The following is a 24301-nucleotide window of genomic DNA, read 5'->3' on the forward strand; positions in this document are numbered from 1 at the left end:
GAGTAGGAAAAACCGTATACGTGTGTACGCGTAGGGATTGTTTGTTTGTTTTGGAATTTCGCACAAAGCTACTCGAGGGCTATCTGTGCTAGCCGTCCCTAATTTAGCAGTGTAAGGCTAGAGGGAAGGCAGCTAGTCATCACCACCCACCGCCAACTCTTGGGTTACTCTTTTACCAACGAATAGTGGGATTGACCGTAACTTTATAACGCCCCCACGGCTGGGAGGGCGAGCATGTTTGGCGCGACGCGAGCGCGAACCCGCGACCCTCGGATTACGAGTCGCACGCCTTACGCGCTTGGCCATGCCGGGCCCACACGTAAGGAAAGTAGCGGTTAGCATACTTTATGTTTCGTTCACACATATACGTTTTAAATAAATAAAATAAAAATAATGTTGTTGTTGAATTAGGCACAAAGCTACAGAATGGGCTATCTGTGCTTTGCCCATCACAGGTATCGAAACTCGGTTTGTAGCGTTGTAACTCCGCAGACATACCGCTGAGCTACTGGGGGTCAAAATAAAAATAAACCCTTTTAGAATTAATTTTGTATGATGCAACTCTTGCCCGCTATTTTCCTCCTTATATAATCGATAAACCCTATTGATAATCGAACTCACAAGCGATTCGTTAATATTTCTTTTTACAGGCCGAAACTCACGTGCTTTGCGCGAAGAAACGCGTTAGAAAGCCAAAAAAAAAAAAAAAAACTTTTCGCTGTACCTCATATAAGAGAAGTGCTGAGTCACTCAATAAACACTTGTGTAAAGTTTAAATGGTGCCACAAAAAATGATCAGCGAAGTTTATTTTAAGTATGGTTTACAAGTGGCACATTATTTGATTTATGATGATGAACATTCTTTTATACTTAAAAGTTTGTTTGTCGAGTGAACACATTTTATTTATATATCTGAATTACAATACTATCGACACAATATGATGCATGTTTTAGGATATTTTAAACCGTTGAGAATAATGACATGATCTAGATTTCAACATGATACAATTGGTATTAACGGTTACTCGGTTTCAAGAGAACACTACACGCCCTCTACATTCCTACACTCAATTACACAACCACCTTCAAACATGTGGTCAACTACCTGTCAGTAACCCTTTCTTTCTTTGTAAACCTGACGATGACCGAAGAAGGTCGAAACGTTGTTCGCTCCTCTACTAGTGCTTTCTCTATCCATACCAGCCGATTTTACATATATAACTACACTTTTGATAATTTTCAAGTACCCACTAACGTTATAACTATATTTATCAAGATGGTGTGTGGTAAACAACGTGGTGCAAATAATCTTCATTCCTACTTTAAGCTTTCATTAAATAGTAGAGTATATGATAGGTGATTTAGAGTCGTGTCTACATTATAATGGTTCATAATAGAAGTAGAAACGTTACTACCATTCTCTTTAATAAAGGAAAGACTTGGAAGTCGATTTTGTCAGCATCTTCCATTTTTAGTTTCTAAAGAAATAAAATACCTAATAGCTTCTGATATATGTAGAGTAAGCCATTGGGACATTTCTTATGAAAGTTTGCTAATAGATTTTACTGAAAGTGGTTCGCCTGAAAGAAATCCATATTATTTTAAAAATGTGATGGTTTAGTCTCCAGAGTTTGAATTTTGAAGCAGAGGTAATTGCTTCATAAAGAACGTTTTTGCTTTACTTACGCTTCCCCGTAAATACAATCAGCAGAACAGAGAATCGTTTTCTTGCTGTACTGAACCATAGGAGAAAATAAAGTGGAAATATTTGATGATCTGGTATTCGCTTTCCTCGAATTTTACTCAGATCAATCACAAGGTTCTCCTGTCGATCAACTATTTCGTTTCTGTTTTTCTGGACCGCTAATGGGCTTTTCAATCCCAAAAGAGTATGAACTGTAAACAGAACACGGTAAGTCCAACAAAATAAAATTATTTTAAGCTATGTATGTTACATTATTTTAGATGGTAAATCGTGGATAATAAAACTCAGAACTGGAAGTATAGTTGCTTTTAAGACAAATATTTTATCTTTATTTTAGGCGTTAAAACATTGGAAATGAAACTTATAACAGGAGCAGCTGATTTGGAGTAAACGATGCACTGAGCGGTAAACTGTGTTGATTTCCTATTAGAATCAATCTAAATATATCGAGAATTTTCAGCAGTTAAATGTTGTAACAAACGTCTGTAAACACGTTTTAGCAATGTAATAATCCTATTGTAAGTCTAATGTTTATTTATTTGTTTCTGAATTTTGCGCAAAGCTGCACAAGAGCTATCTGCACTAGCCTTCACTAATTCACCGGTGTAAGACAAGAAAAAAGGCAGCTAATTATCACCACCCGCCGTCAACTCTTGGTTTACAAGAAACAAAACAAAATATCTAATCAAAAACACCTTATGTGTGAAAACATATGTTCGGTGAGAAAAGGAGCAACTTAAAGGAAAGAATCTCAAAATCAGATCTAATGAAGTGATTCAGTTATAATTATATTAAAACAAAAATAAATAAATAACAAAAGGACAAAAGGTAAAAATAAAATAACACAATTTCAGATAGAACTGGTTCACATACTGAAAGTTAAATTAAAATGAACAAGTTAAAATGAACGTGAGAGAAAATCTGTAACTGGAGAAATGCATCGAAGCTGAGGTAACATGGACCATTCATGTACAGGTCTTAGTTGGAACGTTACAATAAAACGGTTAAAAATTTAAATTTTAGTAACAGTTATTCACTAATGTCTCTATTTTTCAATGGATGTGTCATTAAAATCCACCCACAGTTCAGGTCTTTCTGAGTGATTGTTACAATATAGTTTACTCCGCATGACAATATATCTTATCTAAATGACTAAATACAATTATTAGGTGTTAAACAGCATTAACATTGCCATGGTGATATTTTGTCATCACTTTATATGAAAAAAAAAAACACAAAACTAATTATCCACATTAGTGTACGTGGTGCTCCAAACGTTGCTCGCGGGTCGCGCTGTCCAATACTTCTCACCGAATATGTTCGGCCGAAAAGGCGTTGTAAAGCTCGCATCAATCCCACTATTATTTAGAAAAAGAGTAGCCCAAGAGTTGGTGGTGGGTGAAATGGAATGTCAGCCTTACATCTAGCCTCTCAAAGCTCAGTTCGGGACAATTAGTGCAGATAGCTCTCTATCTGCTTTGCAGGAAATTCCAAACCAACTTTTATCAATAATTAAATTATTATGTAGAAAAATATATAGTAACGGCCACTGGCATAAGAAAAAAACAACAATAACTTTTTATGTATTTTCCGCTACATGTTAAATGTTATTTTGTCCTTCAACGGGTGTGGTTCGTTTTGAATTTCGCGCAAAGCTACTCGAGGGCTATTTGCGCTAACCGTCTCTAATTTAGTAGTGTAAGACTAGAAGGAAGACAGCTAGTTATCACCACCCACCGCCAACTCTTGGGCTACTATTTTAACAACGAATAGTGGGATTGACTGTCGCTTTTTAACGACCTCACGGCTGAAAGAGTGAGCATGTTTGGTGTGACGGGGATTTGAATCCGCGACCCTCAGATTATAAGCCAAATACACTAACGAACTGGCAATGCCGAGCTTGTGGTTATGAAAATCAATGGTTGGACTATGTTTAGATCAAAAATATTCCTTTAAGAGAGTAGAATTTTTTCATACACCTCGCATATACCTCATATTAAATTAGACAGTGGTCATTTAACTTAACATTTTACATTTAATTTTAACTTGAAACTGAATGTTTAAAACTTTGATAATTACAAGAGTTCGTTTGATTAATTAATTTTGAGCAATTCTACATTTGTTCTGAAAGCCCAAAACTGTGGGATTAAGTTACTGATTTATTAAATTAGATTTGTAAAATAACAGTACCTTCTAACACAATACTGACAACTATCTTTTATAACCAGGTTTTTAATCCGTTCGAAGTTATTAATTTTTATATAAGCATAAAACAGATTGGCCTCATTTTTTGTTTGTTTGTCTAAAGTTAACCACAAATGTACACAATGAGCTATCTGTGTCATGCCCACCACGTGTATCGAAACCTGGTTTCTAGCGTTGTAATTCTGAACACCTACAATTGTGTCCTATTGAAGGGCCTCTGCATGGCCAGGTGGTTAAGGCACGTGACTCGTAAACCGAGGGTCGCGGGTTCGAATCCCCGTCGTAGCAAACATGCACGCCCTTTCAGCCATGGTGGTGTTATAATGTAACGGTTAATCCCACTATTCGTTGGTACATGAGTAGCCCAAGAGTTAGCGGTGGGTGGTGATGACTAGCTGCCTTTTCTCTAGTCTTACGCTGCTAAATTAGGGACGGCTAGCGCAGATAGCCCTCGAGTAGCTTTGCGCGAAATTCGAAACAAACAAATATTTGTAAAATTTAAAAAATACTTTACCTTTTGAATTAATACCTTCAGATGAAGACCTATTTAAAAAAGTCACTATTATGTAACATAACATGTATAAAAGTTACGTGTAAATCCAACAAGTTCTGATCTGGTACTTTTCATTTTATTTTAGGAAAAGTCTGGTGACTTATAATAATAATAATAATCGAATTTTCCTACCCAAGGTAGACAGAGCACAAATGGTCCATTGTGCAACTTTGTGCTTATAAACAAGTAATTTAAGGTGATTGCCTTTTCGTACTTTTCTGATTTTCATGGTGTGTTTTCTTGTTAAGCATTAGCAATTAATGTTCAAATCAAGAATCTTCAGCAACGTTTTATAGATTTTTATTTTTGTGATTTTCCTTAATATTAAAAAAATCGCTTATAACCTAATATAATTTTGATTTTAAAGTCTTGCTTCTAATGACGAAAACACACGAGGGCTATCTGCGCTAGCCGTCCCCAATTTATCAGTGTAAGACTAGAAGGAAGGCAGCTAGTCATCACCACCACCGCCAACTCTTGGGCTACTATTCTACCAACGAATGGTGGGATTGACCATCACTTTATAACGCCCCCACAGCTGAAAGGGCGAGCATGTTTAGTATGACAGGGATTCGAACCCTCGACCCTCGGATTATGAACCGATTGTCGTAACCGCCTGGCCATGCCGGGCCCAAAAACATGCATCAGCTTTCTTGTTCATTGTTTAGTTGTTTTATACTAAGGTACTCTCATATTTCTGTGTAACAAACCTTGTTTTAACTGATAGATATAACATACAGACAAATATCTATCACACGAGATTGTGAAAAATAATTCTTCTGATAAATTCTTTCTTTTCGTTTATTTTCAGGTTTCAGTGGATGAAAAGTTGTATCCAAGCCCATTAATGAAATACATTACGTTAGAAGCCAAGTTACTAATCTTGTGGCTGAACAATTATATAGTAGCGCAAGTTCCAATTTGGCTTTTCGTTATATGAATATAGGCCATAAATATTTGATCGTTTATTGCTTAGTAGTATAAACTGATTTATTTTAGTTGTCATATTTTATTTAGAGACATAGAAAACTGGTGGCACTGCTATAGACATCTAGGAGTATGAAACACAATGTAGAGAAATATTTTATTTCTGGATTTTTACTTTATAATTTCTAACCGGCCGAGAAAAAGGTTTTCAAATGTTTTGCCTGGAAATAATTTCTACAGTATCTTTAACTACTTAGATGAAGTGCATTTTCCTGGAACAAATACAAATGCCACATTGAAAACCTAATAATCGATTCCAACTTGCTCTGGATAATTGACTTTACAAATTTTATCAGCGTGAAATATGTTATGACCCATTGTACATTTTGAGTACAAGTGCATTTCTGCTATAATTTCAAATAAATAAATAAAATACTGATTCCACGAGGAAATACGCAATACAAATACATCAATAAAAAAGTTCGTTAAATCGAGGTAAATGAAACTTACCTCAAACGAAACTTGTGTTGTATTAAATTCATAACCAATCAACTGGAGTTTGTGTTTCGGCATCGATCTTGGTTATTGAGTTTTAATATAGGATATGTATTAAAATAACTCAGATATGGCGGCCTACTTATTTGATCAAGTGCGAAGAAATCTTGTTTCTGAAATTTTATGTTTCATGTTGATTTATCTTATGATTGCTCTAACAGTCTCTTTATTTGAATGTCCAGACTCTTGTGTTTGCGATGACAATGGCCAATTTGTGAGTTGTATCGGAGATGGCTTATGGCGCATTCCTTCGGATATACCTCACGTAGTTAAAAGACTTGAACTTCGAAACTATATCATACTAACTTTGTCTGCCAAAGCCATAGAAAACCTAACGGAACTACAAGAACTTAAGATTCAACAATCTGAAATAGAACTTATCGAAAATGGAACATTTGCCAATTTTAAAAAACTCCATCGGCTAGATGTAAGTCTAAATATTTTACAAAACATAGAATATGCCACATTTTATGGATTGGAAGATCTAACATATTTAGACCTATCCTCCAACAGATTAACCAGTACTGAAGGGGCTTTTCAACGTTTGAGGCTCGTGGAACAGTTGAATCTTAGGGCTAACACACTAACTACAATTACATCAGAAACTCTCACTGGGCTTCAAAGTGTTCAGCATCTCAACATGGATTCAAATAATATCTCTGTGATTGAGGTAGGAGCCTTCCAGTTTCTTAACAGTCTTGCCCATTTGATACTCAGCAATAATCCTATAACCAGCTTATCACGTCTGGATATTTTTGGTTCCAGACTCCAATACATTGACATCTCAAACACTGGACTCAAGCGTGTACCAACAAGTCTAACCAGATTTGTACGAGATCTTAGAATGGGAAAGAATAATCTCACACAGATTGGCACTGGAGACTTTGACAGTTATTCTTACCTTAGTCTACTAATTCTTGACGACAATAATATCTCAAAGATAGAAAACGATGCCTTCGGACGACTAGAATACTTGGCACGTCTTTGGTTAAATGGGAATGCACTAGATGGAATACCTAGTAACTTGCCTTCGAGTCTGCGTGCTTTGTACATTGAAGAGAATTACGTAAAGATGATCTCTGCGTATAGCTTCCGTGGACTTGGCCTCCTGGAACGACTTTTTCTCCAAAGAAACGTTATTGAGAAATTGGAAGAATGCGCTTTCTGTGATCTGATCCAACTGAAAATTTTGGACTTAAAAGCTAACAATATTCAAAATCTGTCTGAGGGAATTTTCTCAAATTTAACAAATCTAGAAAGCTTAGACATTTCGCAGAATAAATTGAAATATTTGGGTTCTCACTGTTTCGATGAGTTGGTCAATTTGAAAATTCTCCAAATTTCTCGTATTTCTACTTTTGTTGTTTTCGGTGAGTCAATCTTTGACCCACTGAATAGACTTGAAGTCCTTGAAATGTATGACAGTTCTCAGTTTGCGACCAGAATTTTAAACTCCACTCGAGGGTTACATGGTCTGCGGAACCTGAAGGAACTCAATATCATGTATAATGGGATAATTAGTCTGCGTCAAGATTTACCTTCTTTTTTGCCTATGATTAAAGTTCTTAAGATGAGTGGAAACAGATTGCACTGTAACCAAAATATCCTGTGGTTGACCAGATGGATGGAAACAATGACCATTCAGTTTTACCACAGATATGATATCAGATGCGCCTCCCCCAACAAATTTGAAAACAAGCCAATCATGATGCTAAGTGAAAAGGACTTTATTATCCCTAGCTACTCTCCCAAAATAATAACAGTTAGTGAATACGTAAATCAGAAAACGACAGAAAGCACAGCTACCACAAATCCTTCTGCGAAGAAAATATATTCAAAAGGGCTTTTAACTCTGATAAGTTTTTATTCTACTTTGACCAATTCTACAGAGTCGCCAGAAGGCTTTTTTAATGAAAAAGGCGTGATTGGTTTATTTGAAAACAATACAAATTCACCAGAGTTTACGATGTACCACCAGATATACAGTGAAGGAAAAGAAAACAAAACAGTCAATGGTGATAATAAAGACAGAATGCAAAATGAATCAAATCAAAAATCTCCTGAGACTGAAAGTTCGAGTAGCAAACACGTAAAGAAACTTTGGTCTGTGAGTGTTAGTTCTTCGCATAAAAGAAAACAGAATAGTAAAGATACAGAATGTTCTTCTCATTCTAAGGAGTCAAATACAAGTTCTCAACCTTTCAAGCCCTCTGTCCATGGTGGCTCTAACATAGATCAGAATGGCATGTTAGATATGTCGAAAAGCTATAAAAAATTCCATCGAACAGGGGATGTAGCTTCAACAATAAAAATATATCACAAAAGTTTCTCAGCATTTAATAAATCCAATCTATCTTCGGCAGTAAATACTAATAACGTAAAATACCATCCAGATGAAACCAGTACATCGATGTTATCATCCAGTCTGGCTGGAGGTTGTCTGCTAGCTATGACCGGGATTTTAACTCTTATAGTCATATTGAAGTATCAGAAACGATTGACCATTACTGCTTGCAATGTGCGCAGAAGCAGCAACATATCATATTGTCCACAGCGAGACGAGGTGGCGATTATAACAGTGTCCGAAGGCACCGTGAATCTCAAAACACACACTCACTGTGGCCTCGGAAACAGACTGTACTACTTAATGGAGAAAGGTGAACATAATGACGAACCGAGTAAGACTGCAATACCCGATCCATAGCTTTAAGAACTACTGTCTGAAACAGCTGAACACGTCGTGTCACGAGTTTCTATGTGATCTGTATTGTGAAACATAACATTTATTTTGCGTTCGTTATCAAATCTCTTCAACAAAGAAATATAAAAAGTATTGCAATAGAAAATGGTGTTAGATGTGCTGTATAATGTCTCAGTGTTTAAAGAAATAACATACTGATTCGTTAATAAAGAACCTAATATTACGAAACTTGTGAACTCTAAAATGTTTTGTGATTATTGTAACGTAATTACGAAATAATTTATATAACTTTCAGGTACTTAGCTTATTTTCCCTAACTTTGTAATATGGAAATCTTAAATGTAATCATTCATTATAAAGCTTAAAACACATTGTCTTACCAATCTAAGGGGCCTTCTTATATTTTTTATTTTATAAGATTTTTTATCTAATTAAAATAAATGTAGTAGCATGTAGCAAAAACGTATACTTAAGGTATTTTTGTAATAACAAAATGGAAACCTTTGGTCTTTTGAAAATCATCTTAACTTCTGTGTGAGGCTTAATAACCTGTCAGATAACACCTTCGTTTTTTTTAATTTGAGATATTCCAGTTATTAAAAGGTAAACTTAATGAGTACTTGTTTGAAAACTTATTTTTACAATAAATTATGTAGATCACGATAAAAACGATTTCCTGGAGTCACGTCTTAAATAAACAGCTTTCTTCCCTAATCTATGTCTATAATACGATATTTTTTAGTATTGTGAATAACGTGTAATAGTAAAAATGATATAACTTGCAGGGTTATCGTACGACTATGTAATAATTGCTTTTGTGAGCGTCATTTTTATGAATGAGCATCAGTTGGATCAATATTTTTATATTTACGTTAAAAATCGGTTATTATCCGTAGTACTAGCTTGTAATTATCAAATAAAACCGCAAATATGTTTGTCAAACTTGTGTTAACTAACACATTGTAATATCTATGCTGTTAATATATCGCAGACATTTAGTGATTGCTAATGTTGGTAATACGTTTCGTGTATGAAATATTTCTTTACCTGTTAAATAAGCAAATACTTCTGTTAACCTCTGTTTTGGCTAAGAGATGACATAACTAAGTATATCTTTGTATGTAATATGTCCTTTTCCCTCGCTTTCCACCTTCTTTGTTTTAGTTATTTTTGTTCGTCAACTACGCGGAAATGAAAGTGGGAAAGAGCATTGCAATTATATTTGCACGGATGTTTTATTCAAGCCAGACAGAGAAAGACGCGTATTGATTATAGCTACTAGGATAAAAAAAGGGTCTCAGTTTTCTAAATGTTACTTGTGCTCCTACGTGTCTCAAAGGCAACAACAACTGCATAACGTTGTAAAAATATAATATTGACTTGAACTTAAAAATGTTAATAAATATATTGTCTTTTCTAACGATTATTTTCAACTTTTATGGTGTCAGACTTTCATAACTCATGAAACCTTCTACATTCTCAGCTGTTTTTTTTATCATCAACTCGTCTATCACAAAGCTGTTACTAGTGACAACAGTATTGCATATATAGTTGAAACATATCATTCAATACTTGTTGAGTTCTCTTCAACCCTCAACTCGTCTATCACAAAACTGTTACCAGTGACAACAGTATTACATATATAGATGAAACATATCATTCAATACTTGTTGAGTTCTCCTCAACTCTCGACTTGTTTATCACAAAGCTGTCACCAGTAAACATATCATTCAATACTTGCTGAATTCTCCTCAACTCTCGACTTGTTTATCACAAAGCTGTTACCAGTGACAACAGTATTACATATATAGTTGAAACATATCATTCAATACTTGTTGAGTTCTCTTCAACTCTCGACTTGTTTATCACAAAGCTGTCACCAGTGGCAACAGTATTACATATATAGTTAAAATATATCATTCAATACTTGTTGAGTTCTCCTCAACCCTCAACTCGTCTATAGCAAAGCTGTTACCAGTGGCAACAGTATTACATATATAGATGAAACATATCATTCAATACTTGCTGAATTCTCCTCAACTCTCGACTTGTTTATCACAAAGCTGTTACCAGTGACAACAGTATTACATATATAGTTGAAACATATCATTCAATACTTGTTGAGTTCTCCTCAACCCTCGACTTGTTTATCACAAAGCTGTTACCAGTGACAACAGTATTACATATATAGTTGAAACATATCATTCAATACTTGTTGAGTTCTTCTCAACCCTCGACTTGTTTATCACAAAGCTGTTACCAGTGACAACAGTATTACATATATAGTTGAAACATATCATTCAATACTTGTTGAGTTCTCCTCAACTCTCGACTTGTTTATCACAAAGCTGTTACCAGTGACAACAGTATTACATATATAGTTAAAACATATCATTCAATACTTGTTGAGTTCTCCTCAACTCTCGACTTGTTTATCACAAAGCTGTTACCAGTGGCAACAGTATTACATATATAGTTGAAACATATCATTCAATACTTGTTGAGTTCTCCTCAACTCTCGACTTGTTTATCACAAAGCTGTCACCAGTGGCAACAGTATTACATATATAGTTAAAATATATCATTCAATACTTGTTGAGTTCTCCTCAACCCTCAACTCGTCTATAGCAAAGCTGTTACCAGTGGCAACAGTATTACATATATAGTTGAAACATATCATTCAATACTTGTTGAGTTCTCCTCAACCCTCGACTTGTTTATCACAAAGCTGTTACCAGTGACAACAGTATTACATATATAGTTGAAACATATCATTCAATACTTGTTGAGTTCTCTTCAACCCTCGACTTGTTTATCACAAAGCTGTTACCAGTGACAACAGTATTACATATATAGTTGAAACATATCATTCAATACTTGTTGAGTTCTCCTCAACCCTCGACTTGTTTATCACAAAGCTGTTACCAGTGACAACAGTATTACATATATAGTTGAAACATATCATTCAATACTTGTTGAGTTCTCCTCAACTCTCGACTTGTTTATCACAAAGCTGTTACCAGTGACAACAGTATTACATATATAGTTAAAACATATCATTCAATACTTGTTGAGTTCTCCTCAACTCTCGACTTGTTTATCACAAAGCTGTTACCAGTGACAACAGTATTACATATATAGATGAAACATATCATTCAATACTTGTTGAGTTCTCCTCAACTCTCGACTTGTTTATCACAAAGCTGTTACCAGTGACAACAGTATTACATATATAGTTAAAATATATCATTCAATACTTGTTGAGTTCTCCTCAACCCTCGACTTGTTTATCACAAAGCTGTTACCAGTGACAACAGTATTACATATATAGTTGAAACATATCATTCAATACTTGTTGAGTTCTCCTCAACCCTCGACTTGTTTATCACAAAGCTGTTACCAGTGACAACAGTATTACATATATAGTTGAAACATATCATTCAATACTTGTTGAGTTCTCCTCAACTCTCGACTTGTTTATCACAAAGCTGTTACCAGTGACAACAGTATTACATATATAGTTGAAACATATCATTCAATACTTGTTGAGTTCTCCTCAACTCTCGACTTGTTTATCACAAAGCTGTTACCAGTGACAACAGTATTACATATATAGTTGAAACATATCATTCAATACTTGTTGAGTTCTCCTCAACCCTCGACTTGTTTATCACAAAGCTGTTACCAGTGACAACAGTATTACATATATAGTTGAAACATATCATTCAATACTTGTTGAGTTCTCCTCAACCCTCGACTTGTTTATCACAAAGCTGTTACCAGTGACAACAGTATTACATATATAGTTGAAACATATCATTCAATACTTGTTGAGTTCTCCTCAACTCTCGACTTGTTTATCACAAAGCTGTTACCAGTGACAACAGTATTACATATATAGTTGAAACATATCATTCAATACTTGTTGAGTTCTCCTCAACCCTCGACTTGTTTATCACAAAGCTGTTACCAGTGACAACAGTATTACATATATAGTTGAAACATATCATTCAATACTTGTTGAGTTCTCCTCAACCCTCGACTTGTTTATCACAAAGCTGTTACCAGTGACAACAGTATTACATATATAGTTGAAACATATCATTCAATACTTGTTGAGTTCTCCTCAACCCTCGACTTGTTTATCACAAAGCTGTTACCAGTGACAACAGTATTACATATATAGTTGAAACATATCATTCAATACTTGTTGAGTTCTCCTCAACCCTCGACTTGTTTATCACAAAGCTGTTACCAGTGACAACAGTATTACATATATAGTTGAAACATATCATTCAATACTTGTTGAGTTCTCCTCAACCCTCGACTTGTTTATCACAAAGCTGTTACCAGTGACAACAGTATTACATATATAGTTGAAACATATCATTCAATACTTGTTGAGTTCTCCTCAACCCTCGACTTGTTTATCACAAAGCTGTTACCAGTGACAACAGTATTACATATATAGTTGAAACATATCATTCAATACTTGTTGAGTTCTCCTCAACCCTCGACTTGTTTATCACAAAGCTGTTACCAGTGACAACAGTATTACATATATAGTTGAAACATATCATTCAATACTTGTTGAGTTCTCCTCAACCCTCGACTTGTTTATCACAAAGCTGTTACCAGTGACAACAGTATTACATATATAGTTGAAACATATCATTCAATACTTGTTGAGTTCTCCTCAACTCTCGACTTGTTTATCACAAAGCTGTTACCAGTGACAACAGTATTACATATATAGTTGAAACATATCATTCAATACTTGTTGAGTTCTCCTCAACCCTCGACTTGTTTATCACAAAGCTGTTACCAGTGACAACAGTATTACATATATAGTTGAAACATATCATTCAATACTTGTTGAGTTCTCCTCAACCCTCGACTTGTTTATCACAAAGCTGTTACCAGTGACAACAGTATTACATATATAGTTGAAACATATCATTCAATACTTGTTGAGTTCTCTTCAACCCTCGACTTGTTTATCACAAAGCTGTTACCAGTGACAACAGTATTACATATATAGTTGAAACATATCATTCAATACTTGTTGAGTTCTCTTCAACCCTCGACTTGTTTATCACAAAGCTGTTACCAGTGACAACAGTATTACATATATAGTTGAAACATATCATTCAATACTTGTTGAGTTCTCTTCAACCCTCGACTTGTTTATCACAAAGCTGTTACCAGTGACAACAGTATTACATATATAGTTGAAACATATCATTCAATACTTGTTGAGTTCTCCTCAACCTCTCGACTTGTTTATCACAAAGCTGTTACCAGTGACAACAGTATTACATATATAGTTGAAACATATCATTCAATACTTGTTGAGTTCTCCTCAACCCTCGACTTGTTTATCACAAAGCTGTTACCAGTGACAACAGTATTACATATATAGTTGAAACATATCATTCAATACTTGTTGAGTTCTTCTCAACCCTCGACTTGTTTATCACAAAGCTGTTACCAGTGACAACAGTATTACATATATAGTTGAAACATATCATTCAATACTTGTTGAGTTCTCCTCAACCCTCGACTTGTTTATCACAAAGCTGTTACCAGTGACAACAGTATTACATATATAGTTGAAACATATCATTCAATACTTGTTGAGTTCTTCTCAACCCTCGACTTGTTTATCACAAAGCTGTTACCAGTGACAACAGTATTACATATATAGTTGAAACATATCATTCAATACTTGTTGAGTTCTCATATCTCAACCCTCGACTTGTTTATCACAAAGCTGTTACCAGTGACAACAGTATTACATATATAGTTGAAACATATCATTCAATACTTGTTGAGTTCTCCTCAACCCTCGACTTGTTTATCACAAAGCTGTTACCAGTGACAACAGTATTACATATATAGTTGAAACATATCATTCAATACTTGTTGAGTTCTCCTCAACCCTCGACTTGTTTATCACAAAGCTGTTACCAGTGACAACAGTATTACATATATAGTTGAAACATATCATTCAATACTTGTTGAGTTCTCCTCAACCCTCGACTTGTTTATCACAAAGCTGTTACCAGTGACAACAGTATTACATATATAGTTGAAACATATCATTCAATACTTGTTGAGTTCTCCTCAACCCTCGACTTGTTTATCACAAAGCTGTTACCAGTGACAACAGTATTACATATATAGTTGAAACATATCATTCAATACTTGTTGAGTTCTTGTTGAGTTCTCCTCAACCCTCGACTTGTTTATCACAAAGCTGTTACCAGTGACAACAGTATTACATATATAGTTGAAACATATCATTCAATACTTGTTGAGTTCTCCTCAACCCTCGACTTGTTTATCACAAAGCTGTTACCAGTGACAACAGTATTACATATATAGTTGAAACATATCATTCAATACTTGTTGAGTTCTCCTCAACCCTCGACTTGTTTATCACAAAGCTGTTACCAGTGACAACAGTATTACATATATAGTTGAAACATATCATTCAATACTTGTTGAGTTCTCGACTCAACCCTCGACTTGTTTATCACAAAGCTGTTACCAGTGACAACAGTATTACATATATAGTTGAAACATATCATTCAATACTTGTTGAGTTCTTCTCCTCAACTCTCGACTTGTTTATCACAAAGCTGTTACCAGTGACAACAGTATTACATATATAGTTGAAACATATCATTCAATACTTGTTGAGTTCTCCTCAACCCTCGACTTGTTTATCACAAAGCTGTTACCAGTGACAACAGTATTACATATATAGTTGAAACATATCATTCAATACTTGTTGAGTTCTCCTCAACCCTCGACTTGTTTATCACAAAGCTGTTACCAGTGACAACAGTATTACATATATAGTTGAAACATATCATTCAATACTTGTTGAGTTCTCCTCAACCCTCGACTTGTTTATCACAAAGCTGTTACCAGTGACAACAGTATTACATATATAGTTGAAACATATCATTCAATACTTGTTGAGTTCTCCTCAACCCTCGACTTGTTTATCACAAAGCTGTTACCAGTGACAACAGTATTACATATATAGTTGAAACATATCATTCAATACTTGTTGAGTTCTCCTCAACCCTCGACTTGTTTATCACAAAGCTGTTACCAGTGACAACAGTATTACATATATAGTTGAAACATATCATTCAATACTTGTTGAGTTCTCCTCAACCCTCGACTTGTTTATCACAAAGCTGTTACCAGTGACAACAGTATTACGTTACCAGTGACAACAGTATTACATATATAGTTGAAACATATCATTCAATACTTGTTGAGTTCTCCTCAACCCTCGACTTGTTTATCACAAAGCTGTTACCAGTGACAACAGTATTACATATATAGTTGAAACATATCATTCAATACTTGTTGAGTTCTCCTCAACATATCTCAATACTTGTCAAAGACTTGTTACCAGTACCAGTGGCAACAGTATTACATATATAGTTGAAACATATCATTCAATACTTGTTGAGTTCTCTTCAACCCTCGACTTGTTTATCACAAAGCTGTTACCAGTGACAACAGTATTACATATATAGTTGAAACATATCATTCAATACTTGTTGAGTTCTTCTCAACCCTCGACTTGTTTATCACAAAGCTGTTACCAGTGACAACAGTATTACATATATAGTTGAAACATATCATTCAATACTTGTTGAGTTCTCCTCAACCCTCGACTTGTTTATCACAAAGCTGTTACCAGTGACAACAGTATTACATATATAGTTGAAACATATCATTCAATACTTGTTGAGTTCTCCTCAACCCTCGACTTGTTTATCACAAAGCTGTTACCAGTGACAACAGTATTACATATATAGTTGAAACATATCATTCAATACTTGTTGAGTTCTCCTCAACCCTCGACTTGTTTATCACAAAGCTGTTACCAGTGACAACAGTATTACATATATAGTTGAAACATATCATTCAATACTTGTTGAGTTCTCCTCAACCCTCGACTTGTTTATCACAAAGCTGTTACCAGTGACAACAGTATTACATATATAGTTGAAACATATCATTCAATACTTGTTGAGTTCTCCTCAACTCTCGACTTGTTTATCACAAAGCTGTTACCAGTGACAACAGTATTACATATATAGTTGAAACATATCATTCAATACTTGTTGAGTTCTTCTCAACCCTCGACTTGTTTATCACAAAGCTGTTACCAGTGACAACAGTATTACATATATAGTTGAAACATATCATTCAATACTTGTTGAGTTCTCCTCAACTCTCGACTTGTTTATCACAAAGCAAAGTTGTTACCAGTGACAACAGTATTACATATATAGTTGAAACATATCATTCAATACTTGTTGAGTTCTCTTCAACCCTCGACTTGTTTATCACAAAGCTGTTACCAGTGACAACAGTATTACATATATATTGAAACATATCATTCAATACTTGTTGAGTTCTCCTCAACTCTCGACTTGTTTATCACAAAGCTGTTACCAGTGACAACAGTATTACATATATAGTTAAAATATATCATTCAATACTTGTTGAGTTCTCCTCAACCCTCGACTTGTTTATCACAAAGCTGTTACCAGTGACAACAGTATTACATATATAGTTGAAACATATCATTCAATACTTGTTGAGTTCTCTTCAACCCTCGACTTGTTTATCACAAAGCTGTTACCAGTGACAACAGTATTACATATATAGTTGAAACATATCATTCAATACTTGTTGAGTTCTCCTCAACTCTCGACTTGTTTATCACAAAGCTGTTACCAGTGACAACAGTATTACATATATATTGAAACATATCATTCAATACTTGTTGAGTTCTCCTCAACTCTCGACTTGTTTATCACAAAGCTGTTACCAGTGACAACAGTATTACATATATAGTTAAAATATATCATTCAATACTTGTTGAGTTCTCCTCAACTCTCGACTTGTTTATCACAAAGCTGTTACCAGTGACAACAGTATTACATATATAGTTGAAACATATCATTCAATACTTGTTGAGTTCTCTTCAACCCTCGACTTGTTTATCACAAAGCTGTTACCAGTGACAACAGTATTACATATATAGTTGAAACATATCATTCAATACTTGTTGAGTTCTCCTCAACCCTCGACTTGTTTATCACAAAGCTGTTACCAGTGACAACAGTATTACATATATAGTTGAAACATATCATTCAATACTTGTTGAGTTCTCCTCAACCCTCGACTTGTTTATCACAAAGCTGTTACCAGTGACAACAGTATTACATATATAGTTGAAACATATCATTCAATACTTGTTGAGTTCTCCTCAACCCTCGACTTGTTTATCACAAAGCTGTTACCAGTGACAACAGTATTACATATATAGTTGAAACATATCATTCAATACTTGTTGAGTTCTTCTCAACCCTCGACTTGTTTATCACAAAGCTGTTACCAGTGACAACAGTATTACATATATAGTTGAAACATATCATTCAATACTTGTTGAGTTCTTCTCAACCCTCGACTTGTTTATCACAAAGCTGTTACCAGTGACAACAGTATTACATATATAGTTGAAACATATCATTCAATACTTGTTGAGTTCTTCTCAACCCTCGACTTGTTTATCACAAAGCTGTTACCAGTGACAACAGTATTACATATATAGTTGAAACATATCATTCAATACTTGTTGAGTTCTCCTCAACCCTCGACTTGTTTATCACAAAGCTGTTACCAGTGACAACAGTATTACATATATAGTTGAAACATATCATTCAATACTTGTTGAGTTCTCCTCAACTCTCGACTTGTTTATCACAAAGCTGTTACCAGTGACAACAGTATTACATATATAGTTAAAATATATCATTCAATATTTGTTGAGTTCTCCTCAACTCTCGACTTGTTTATCACAAAGCTGTTACCAGTGACAACAGTATTACATATATAGTTAAAATATATCATTCAATACTTGTTGAGTTCTTCTCAACCCTCGACTTGTTTATCACAAAGCTGTTACCAGTGACAACAGTATTACATATATAGTTGAAACATATCATTCAATACTTGTTGAGTTCTCCTCAACCCTCGACTTGTTTATCACAAAGCTGTTACCAGTGACAACAGTATTACATATATAGTTGAAACATATCATTCAATACTTGTTGAGTTCTCCTCAACTCTCGACTTGTTTATCACAAAGCTGTTACCAGTGACAACAGTATTACATATATAGTTGAAACATATCATTCAATACTTGTTGAGTTCTCCTCAACCCTCGACTTGTTTATCACAAAGCTGTTACCAGTGACAACAGTATTACATATATAGTTGAAACATATCATTCAATACTTGTTGAGTTCTCCTCAACTCTCGACTTGTTTATCACAAAGCTGTTACCAGTGACAACAGTATTACATATATAGTTGAAACATATCATTCAATACTTGTTGAGTTCTCCTCAACCCTCGACTTGTTTATCACAAAGCTGTTACCAGTGACAACAGTATTACATATATAGTTGAAACATATCATTCAATACTTGTTGAGTTCTCCTCAACCCTCGACTTGTTTATCACAAAGCTGTTACCAGTGACAACAGTATTACATATATAGTTGAAACATATCATTCAATACTTGTTGAGTTCTCCTCAACCCTCGACTTGTTTATCACAAAGCTGTTACCAGTGACAACAGTATTACATATATAGTTGAAACATATCATTCAATACTTGTTGAGTTCTCCTCAACCCTCGACTTGTTTATCACAAAGCTGTTACCAGTGACAACAGTATTACATATATAGTTGAAACATATCATTCAATACTTGTTGAGTTCTCCTCAACCCTCGACTTGTTTATCACAAAGCTGTTACCAGTGACAACAGTATTACATATATAGTTGAAACATATCATTCAATACTTGTTGAGTTCTCCTCAACCCTCGACTTGTTTATCACAAAGCTGTTACCAGTGACAACAGTATTACATATATAGTTGAAACATATCATTCAATACTTGTTGAGTTCTCCTCAACCCTCGACTTGTTTATCACAAAGCTGTTACCAGTGACAACAGTATTACATATATAGTTGAAACATATCATTCAATACTTGTTGAGTTCTCCTCAACCCTCGACTTGTTTATCACAAAGCTGTTACCAGTGACAACAGTATTACATATATAGTTGAAACATATCATTCAATACTTGTTGAGTTCTCCTCAACTCTCGACTTGTTTATCACAAAGCTGTTACCAGTGACAACAGTATTACATATATAGTTAAAATATATCATTCAATACTTGTTGAGTTCTCCTCAACCCTCGACTTGTTTATCACAAAGCTGTTACCAGTGACAACAGTATTACATATATAGTTGAAACATATCATTCAATACTTGTTGAGTTCTCCTCAACCCTCGACTTGTTTATCACAAAGCTGTTACCAGTGACAACAGTATTACATATATAGTTGAAACATATCATTCAATACTTGTTGAGTTCTCCTCAACCCTCGACTTGTTTATCACAAAGCTGTTACCAGTGACAACAGTATTACATATATAGTTGAAACATATCATTCAATACTTGTTGAGTTCTCCTCAACCCTCGACTTGTTTATCACAAAGCTGTTACCAGTGACAACAGTATTACATATATAGTTGAAACATATCATTCAATACTTGTTGAGTTCTCCTCAACCCTCGACTTGTTTATCACAAAGCTGTTACCAGTGACAACAGTATTACATATATAGTTGAAACATATCATTCAATACTTGTTGAGTTCTCCTCAACCCTCGACTTGTTTATCACAAAGCTGTTACCAGTGACAACAGTATTACATATATAGTTGAAACATATCATTCAATACTTGTTGAGTTCTCCTCAACCCTCGACTTGTTTATCACAAAGCTGTTACCAGTGACAACAGTATTACATATATAGTTGAAACATATCATTCAATACTTGTTGAGTTCTCGACTCAACCCTCGACTTGTTTATCACAAAGCTGTTACCAGTGACAACAGTATTACATATATAGTTGAAACATATCATTCAATACTTGTTGAGTTCTCCTCAACCCTCGACTTGTTTATCACAAAACTGTTACCAGTGACAACAGTATTACATATATAGTTGAAACATATCATTCAATACTTGTTGAGTTCTCCTCAACCCTCGACTTGTTTATCACAAAGCTGTTACCAGTGACAACAGTATTACATATATAGTTGAAACATATCATTCAATACTTGTTGAGTTCTCCTCAACCCTCGACTTGTTTATCACAAAGCTGTTACCAGTGACAACAGTATTACATATATAGTTGAAACATATCATTCAATACTTGTTGAGTTCTCCTCAACCCTCGACTTGTTTATCACAAAGCTGTTACCAGTGACAACAGTATTACATATATAGTTGAAACATATCATTCAATACTTGTTGAGTTCTCCTCAACCCTCGACTTGTTTATCACAAAGCTGTTACCAGTGACAACAGTATTACATATATAGTTGAAACATATCATTCAATACTTGTTGAGTTCTCCTCAACCCTCGACTTGTTTATCACAAAGCTGTTACCAGTGACAACAGTATTACATATATAGTTGAAACATATCATTCAATACTTGTTGAGTTCTCCTCAACCCTCGACTTGTTTATCACAAAGCTGTTACCAGTGACAACAGTATTACATATATAGTTGAAACATATCATTCAATACTTGTTGAGTTCTCCTCAACCCTCGACTTGTTTATCACAAAGCTGTTACCAGTGACAACAGTATTACATATATAGTTGAAACATATCATTCAATACTTGTTGAGTTCTCCTCAACCCTCGACTTGTTTATCACAAAGCTGTTACCAGTGACAACAGTATTACATATATAGTTAAAATATATTATTCAATACTTGTTGAGTTCTCTTCAACCCTCGACTTGTTTATCACAAAGCTGTTACCAGTGACAGTATTACATATATATGAAACATATCATTCAATACTTGTTGAGTCAACCCTCGACTTGTTTATCACAAAGCTGTTACCATGACAACAGTATTACATTCAATACTTGTTGAGTTCTCTTCAACCCTCGACTTGTTTATCACAAAGCTGTTACCAGTGACAACAGTATTACATATATAGTTGAAACATATCATTCAATACTTGTTGAGTTCTCTTCAACCCTCGACTTGTTTATCACAAAGCTGTTACCAGTGACAACAGTATTACATATATAGTTGAAACATATCATTCAATACTTGTTGAGTTCTCTTCAACCCTCGACTTGTTTATCACAAAGCTGTTACCAGTGACAACAGTATTACATATATAGTTGAAACATATCATTCAATACAAACTCGTCTATCGTTTATAACAAACAAAGAAAATACTGACAGTTGTTTCGGTTTAAATTCTCCATCCCCTGAGGTAACCGGGGGGGGGGTGCTCAGAAGGATGTTTTCTCTTCACCCCACACTTGATTTAAGAATGAGATTGAACGACTGGAGAATGAAGAAAAAAAATTATAAGTCAATATATGAAGTAAAATGAGATCCTCCTGATATTAGAGTCAAGATAGTGAGCAGACAAAAAAAGACGAAAAACCGACACCGAGCACCAGCTATGCGTGAATATCACAAAGTCAACGAGAGATATATGATTTAGAGTCCTTCAGGGCAGCTGGGATCTATAAATCCGATGCCACAATTTTGATGTGGGGTAAACAAGAGAACCCCGAGAAAACCCACTTTCATTGGAGCACTCATCACAGTATTACTGTCTTTACTTTTATAAACATTATGCTGTTGTGGCGTTCACTTATTGGTTGAACGACGGTGTGAACTAGCAACACATGGTGCAGTTCGTTTTCATACAGTAGGTTGGAAACCATCCCAAAGTTCTTTTATGTCAACGTATCACTTATTGCTCCTGTAATAATTTGCAATACTGTAAATCGATATTAGTGTAAAGTTATTTGTGTGCCTGTTCAAATTTTGAACATAATTTGAAAACTCAAGAAATTCTTGCCTGTTTCACTCTCTAGACACGCTACATAACCCTCGTTCTCGGTTTTAGTCTTGAAAAGAATAATATTAGTTGCACATTCTGATAAAACGAAATACGATAAAATAAATAATTAAAAATAATGAATATTGCAAATTAATATGGAAATTCTGGAAATAAATTCACGAAGAATTATATTCCTTAATATTATTTTTAATAATGCAAAAACATAAAATCTGTTAATATTTAATGCAAATATCGCAAAGCAATTACATGCTGATATGACAAGTTGGAGTAGGTAATGATTCTGTACTACACGTGTATCTGGAAATAAAGCTGGCACTTGGAGTGTTACATGTTAATGTGCCAGTGAAAAAGTAAGTAAATTAATTACTCGTGTAACTTCAAGAAAGTTTATGAGAAACCTGTTAGCTTATCATTATTAATATCACCGTTCCTAACATACTGGCTTTACAAAAATATCCAGTTCATGATTTGTAGGTGAAATCACACAGTATTTTATTTCAGTATGAAAAGCCAATCAATCAAATGTGTTTGCAAATATTTTCATCCATATTTTTATATATCTTCAACTATACCAGCCATATTAAGGAGCTTATTGTTGTGATTATAATAACAAAATGCAAGACTATCGACATAAATTCTTAGTGCACTAAAATTATCCCAGTGTAGGAGACAAATTTTGTTTGTTTGTTTTGAATTTCACACAAAGCTACACGAGGGCTATCTGCGCTAGCCGTCCTTAATTTTGCAGTGTAAGATTAGAGAGAAGGCAGCTAGTCGTCAGCACTCAACATCGACTCTTAGGCTATTCGTTTCCCAACGAATGGTAGGGAATAGTAGGATTGACTGTCACATTATAATGCCCCCACGGCTGAAAGGGCCTGCATGTTTGGTGTGACGGGGTGTCGAACTCGTAACCCTCAAATTACTAATAAAGCGACCTAACAACTTGGCCATGAATAGTTAATAAAACCACAAACACCACACAAGATAACTTTTACATTTCTTATTAATCAACTTTCAAGCAAATGATGTCCAGCTTTGAAGCAGGTTTTGAAAGTTAAATCAAAAGAATAACAAAATATGTTCCATTGTTCATTTGCTTGCTTCGGAGCAAAGCCACATTGGGTCATCTGCTGTGTTTATAACAGAGAATCAAACTCCGGACTTTGCGTTATAAGTTACTAGACTTACCGCTGTCTCATCAGGATCCCGGCATGGCTCGGCGGTGAAGGCACTCGACTCGTAATCTGAGGAACTCGGGTTCGAATCACCGTCACACCAAAAATGCTCGTCCTTTCAGCCGTGGAGTCGTTATAATGTTACAGTTAATCGCACTAGTCTTTGGTGAAAGAGTAGCCCAAGAGTTGACGGTAGGTGGTGATGTCTAGCTGCCTTACACTGCTAAATTAGGGACGGGTAGCGCAGATAGCCCTCGAGTAACTTTGCACAAAATTCAAAACAAACCAGACCAAACCCATCGGTAGAGAGGTTCATTTGAATCAAAACTGTTAATAGGATATGTGTTTTTGTGAAAGGCCCGGCATGACCAGGTGGTTAAAGGCGCTTGAGTCGTAATCTGAGGGTCGCGGGTTCTGCTTTTTCACACAGTTAACATGCTCGCCCTTTG

At 34.9% G+C, this 24301-nt stretch overlaps 1 protein-coding gene across 4 annotated transcripts in view; it reads left to right on the top strand.

Annotated features, from left to right (window-relative positions):
- The window catches only part of LOC143239600 (uncharacterized), a 34970-nt gene extending 24904 nt beyond the window's left edge, over positions 1 to 10066 (top strand). For 2 of the 4 annotated variants that reach the window (XM_076480838.1, XM_076480846.1), the window contains 2 exons: positions 2043 to 2110; positions 5275 to 10066. In XM_076480838.1, coding sequence (XP_076336953.1) covers positions 6016 to 8649 — 2634 coding nt within the window. In that variant the 5' untranslated portion in view covers positions 2043 to 2110; positions 5275 to 6015 and the 3' untranslated portion in view covers positions 8650 to 10066. The remainder of the gene's footprint in view (positions 1 to 2042; positions 2111 to 5274) is intronic. The other 2 variants (XM_076480856.1, XM_076480866.1) reach the window with 1 other exon arrangement.
- Positions 10067 to 24301: the final 14235 nt, after the last annotated feature.

Source organism: Tachypleus tridentatus, chromosome 2 (assembly GCF_004210375.1).
Source record: "Tachypleus tridentatus isolate NWPU-2018 chromosome 2, ASM421037v1, whole genome shotgun sequence".
Classification (NCBI taxonomy): Eukaryota; Metazoa; Arthropoda; class Merostomata; order Xiphosura; family Limulidae; genus Tachypleus; species Tachypleus tridentatus.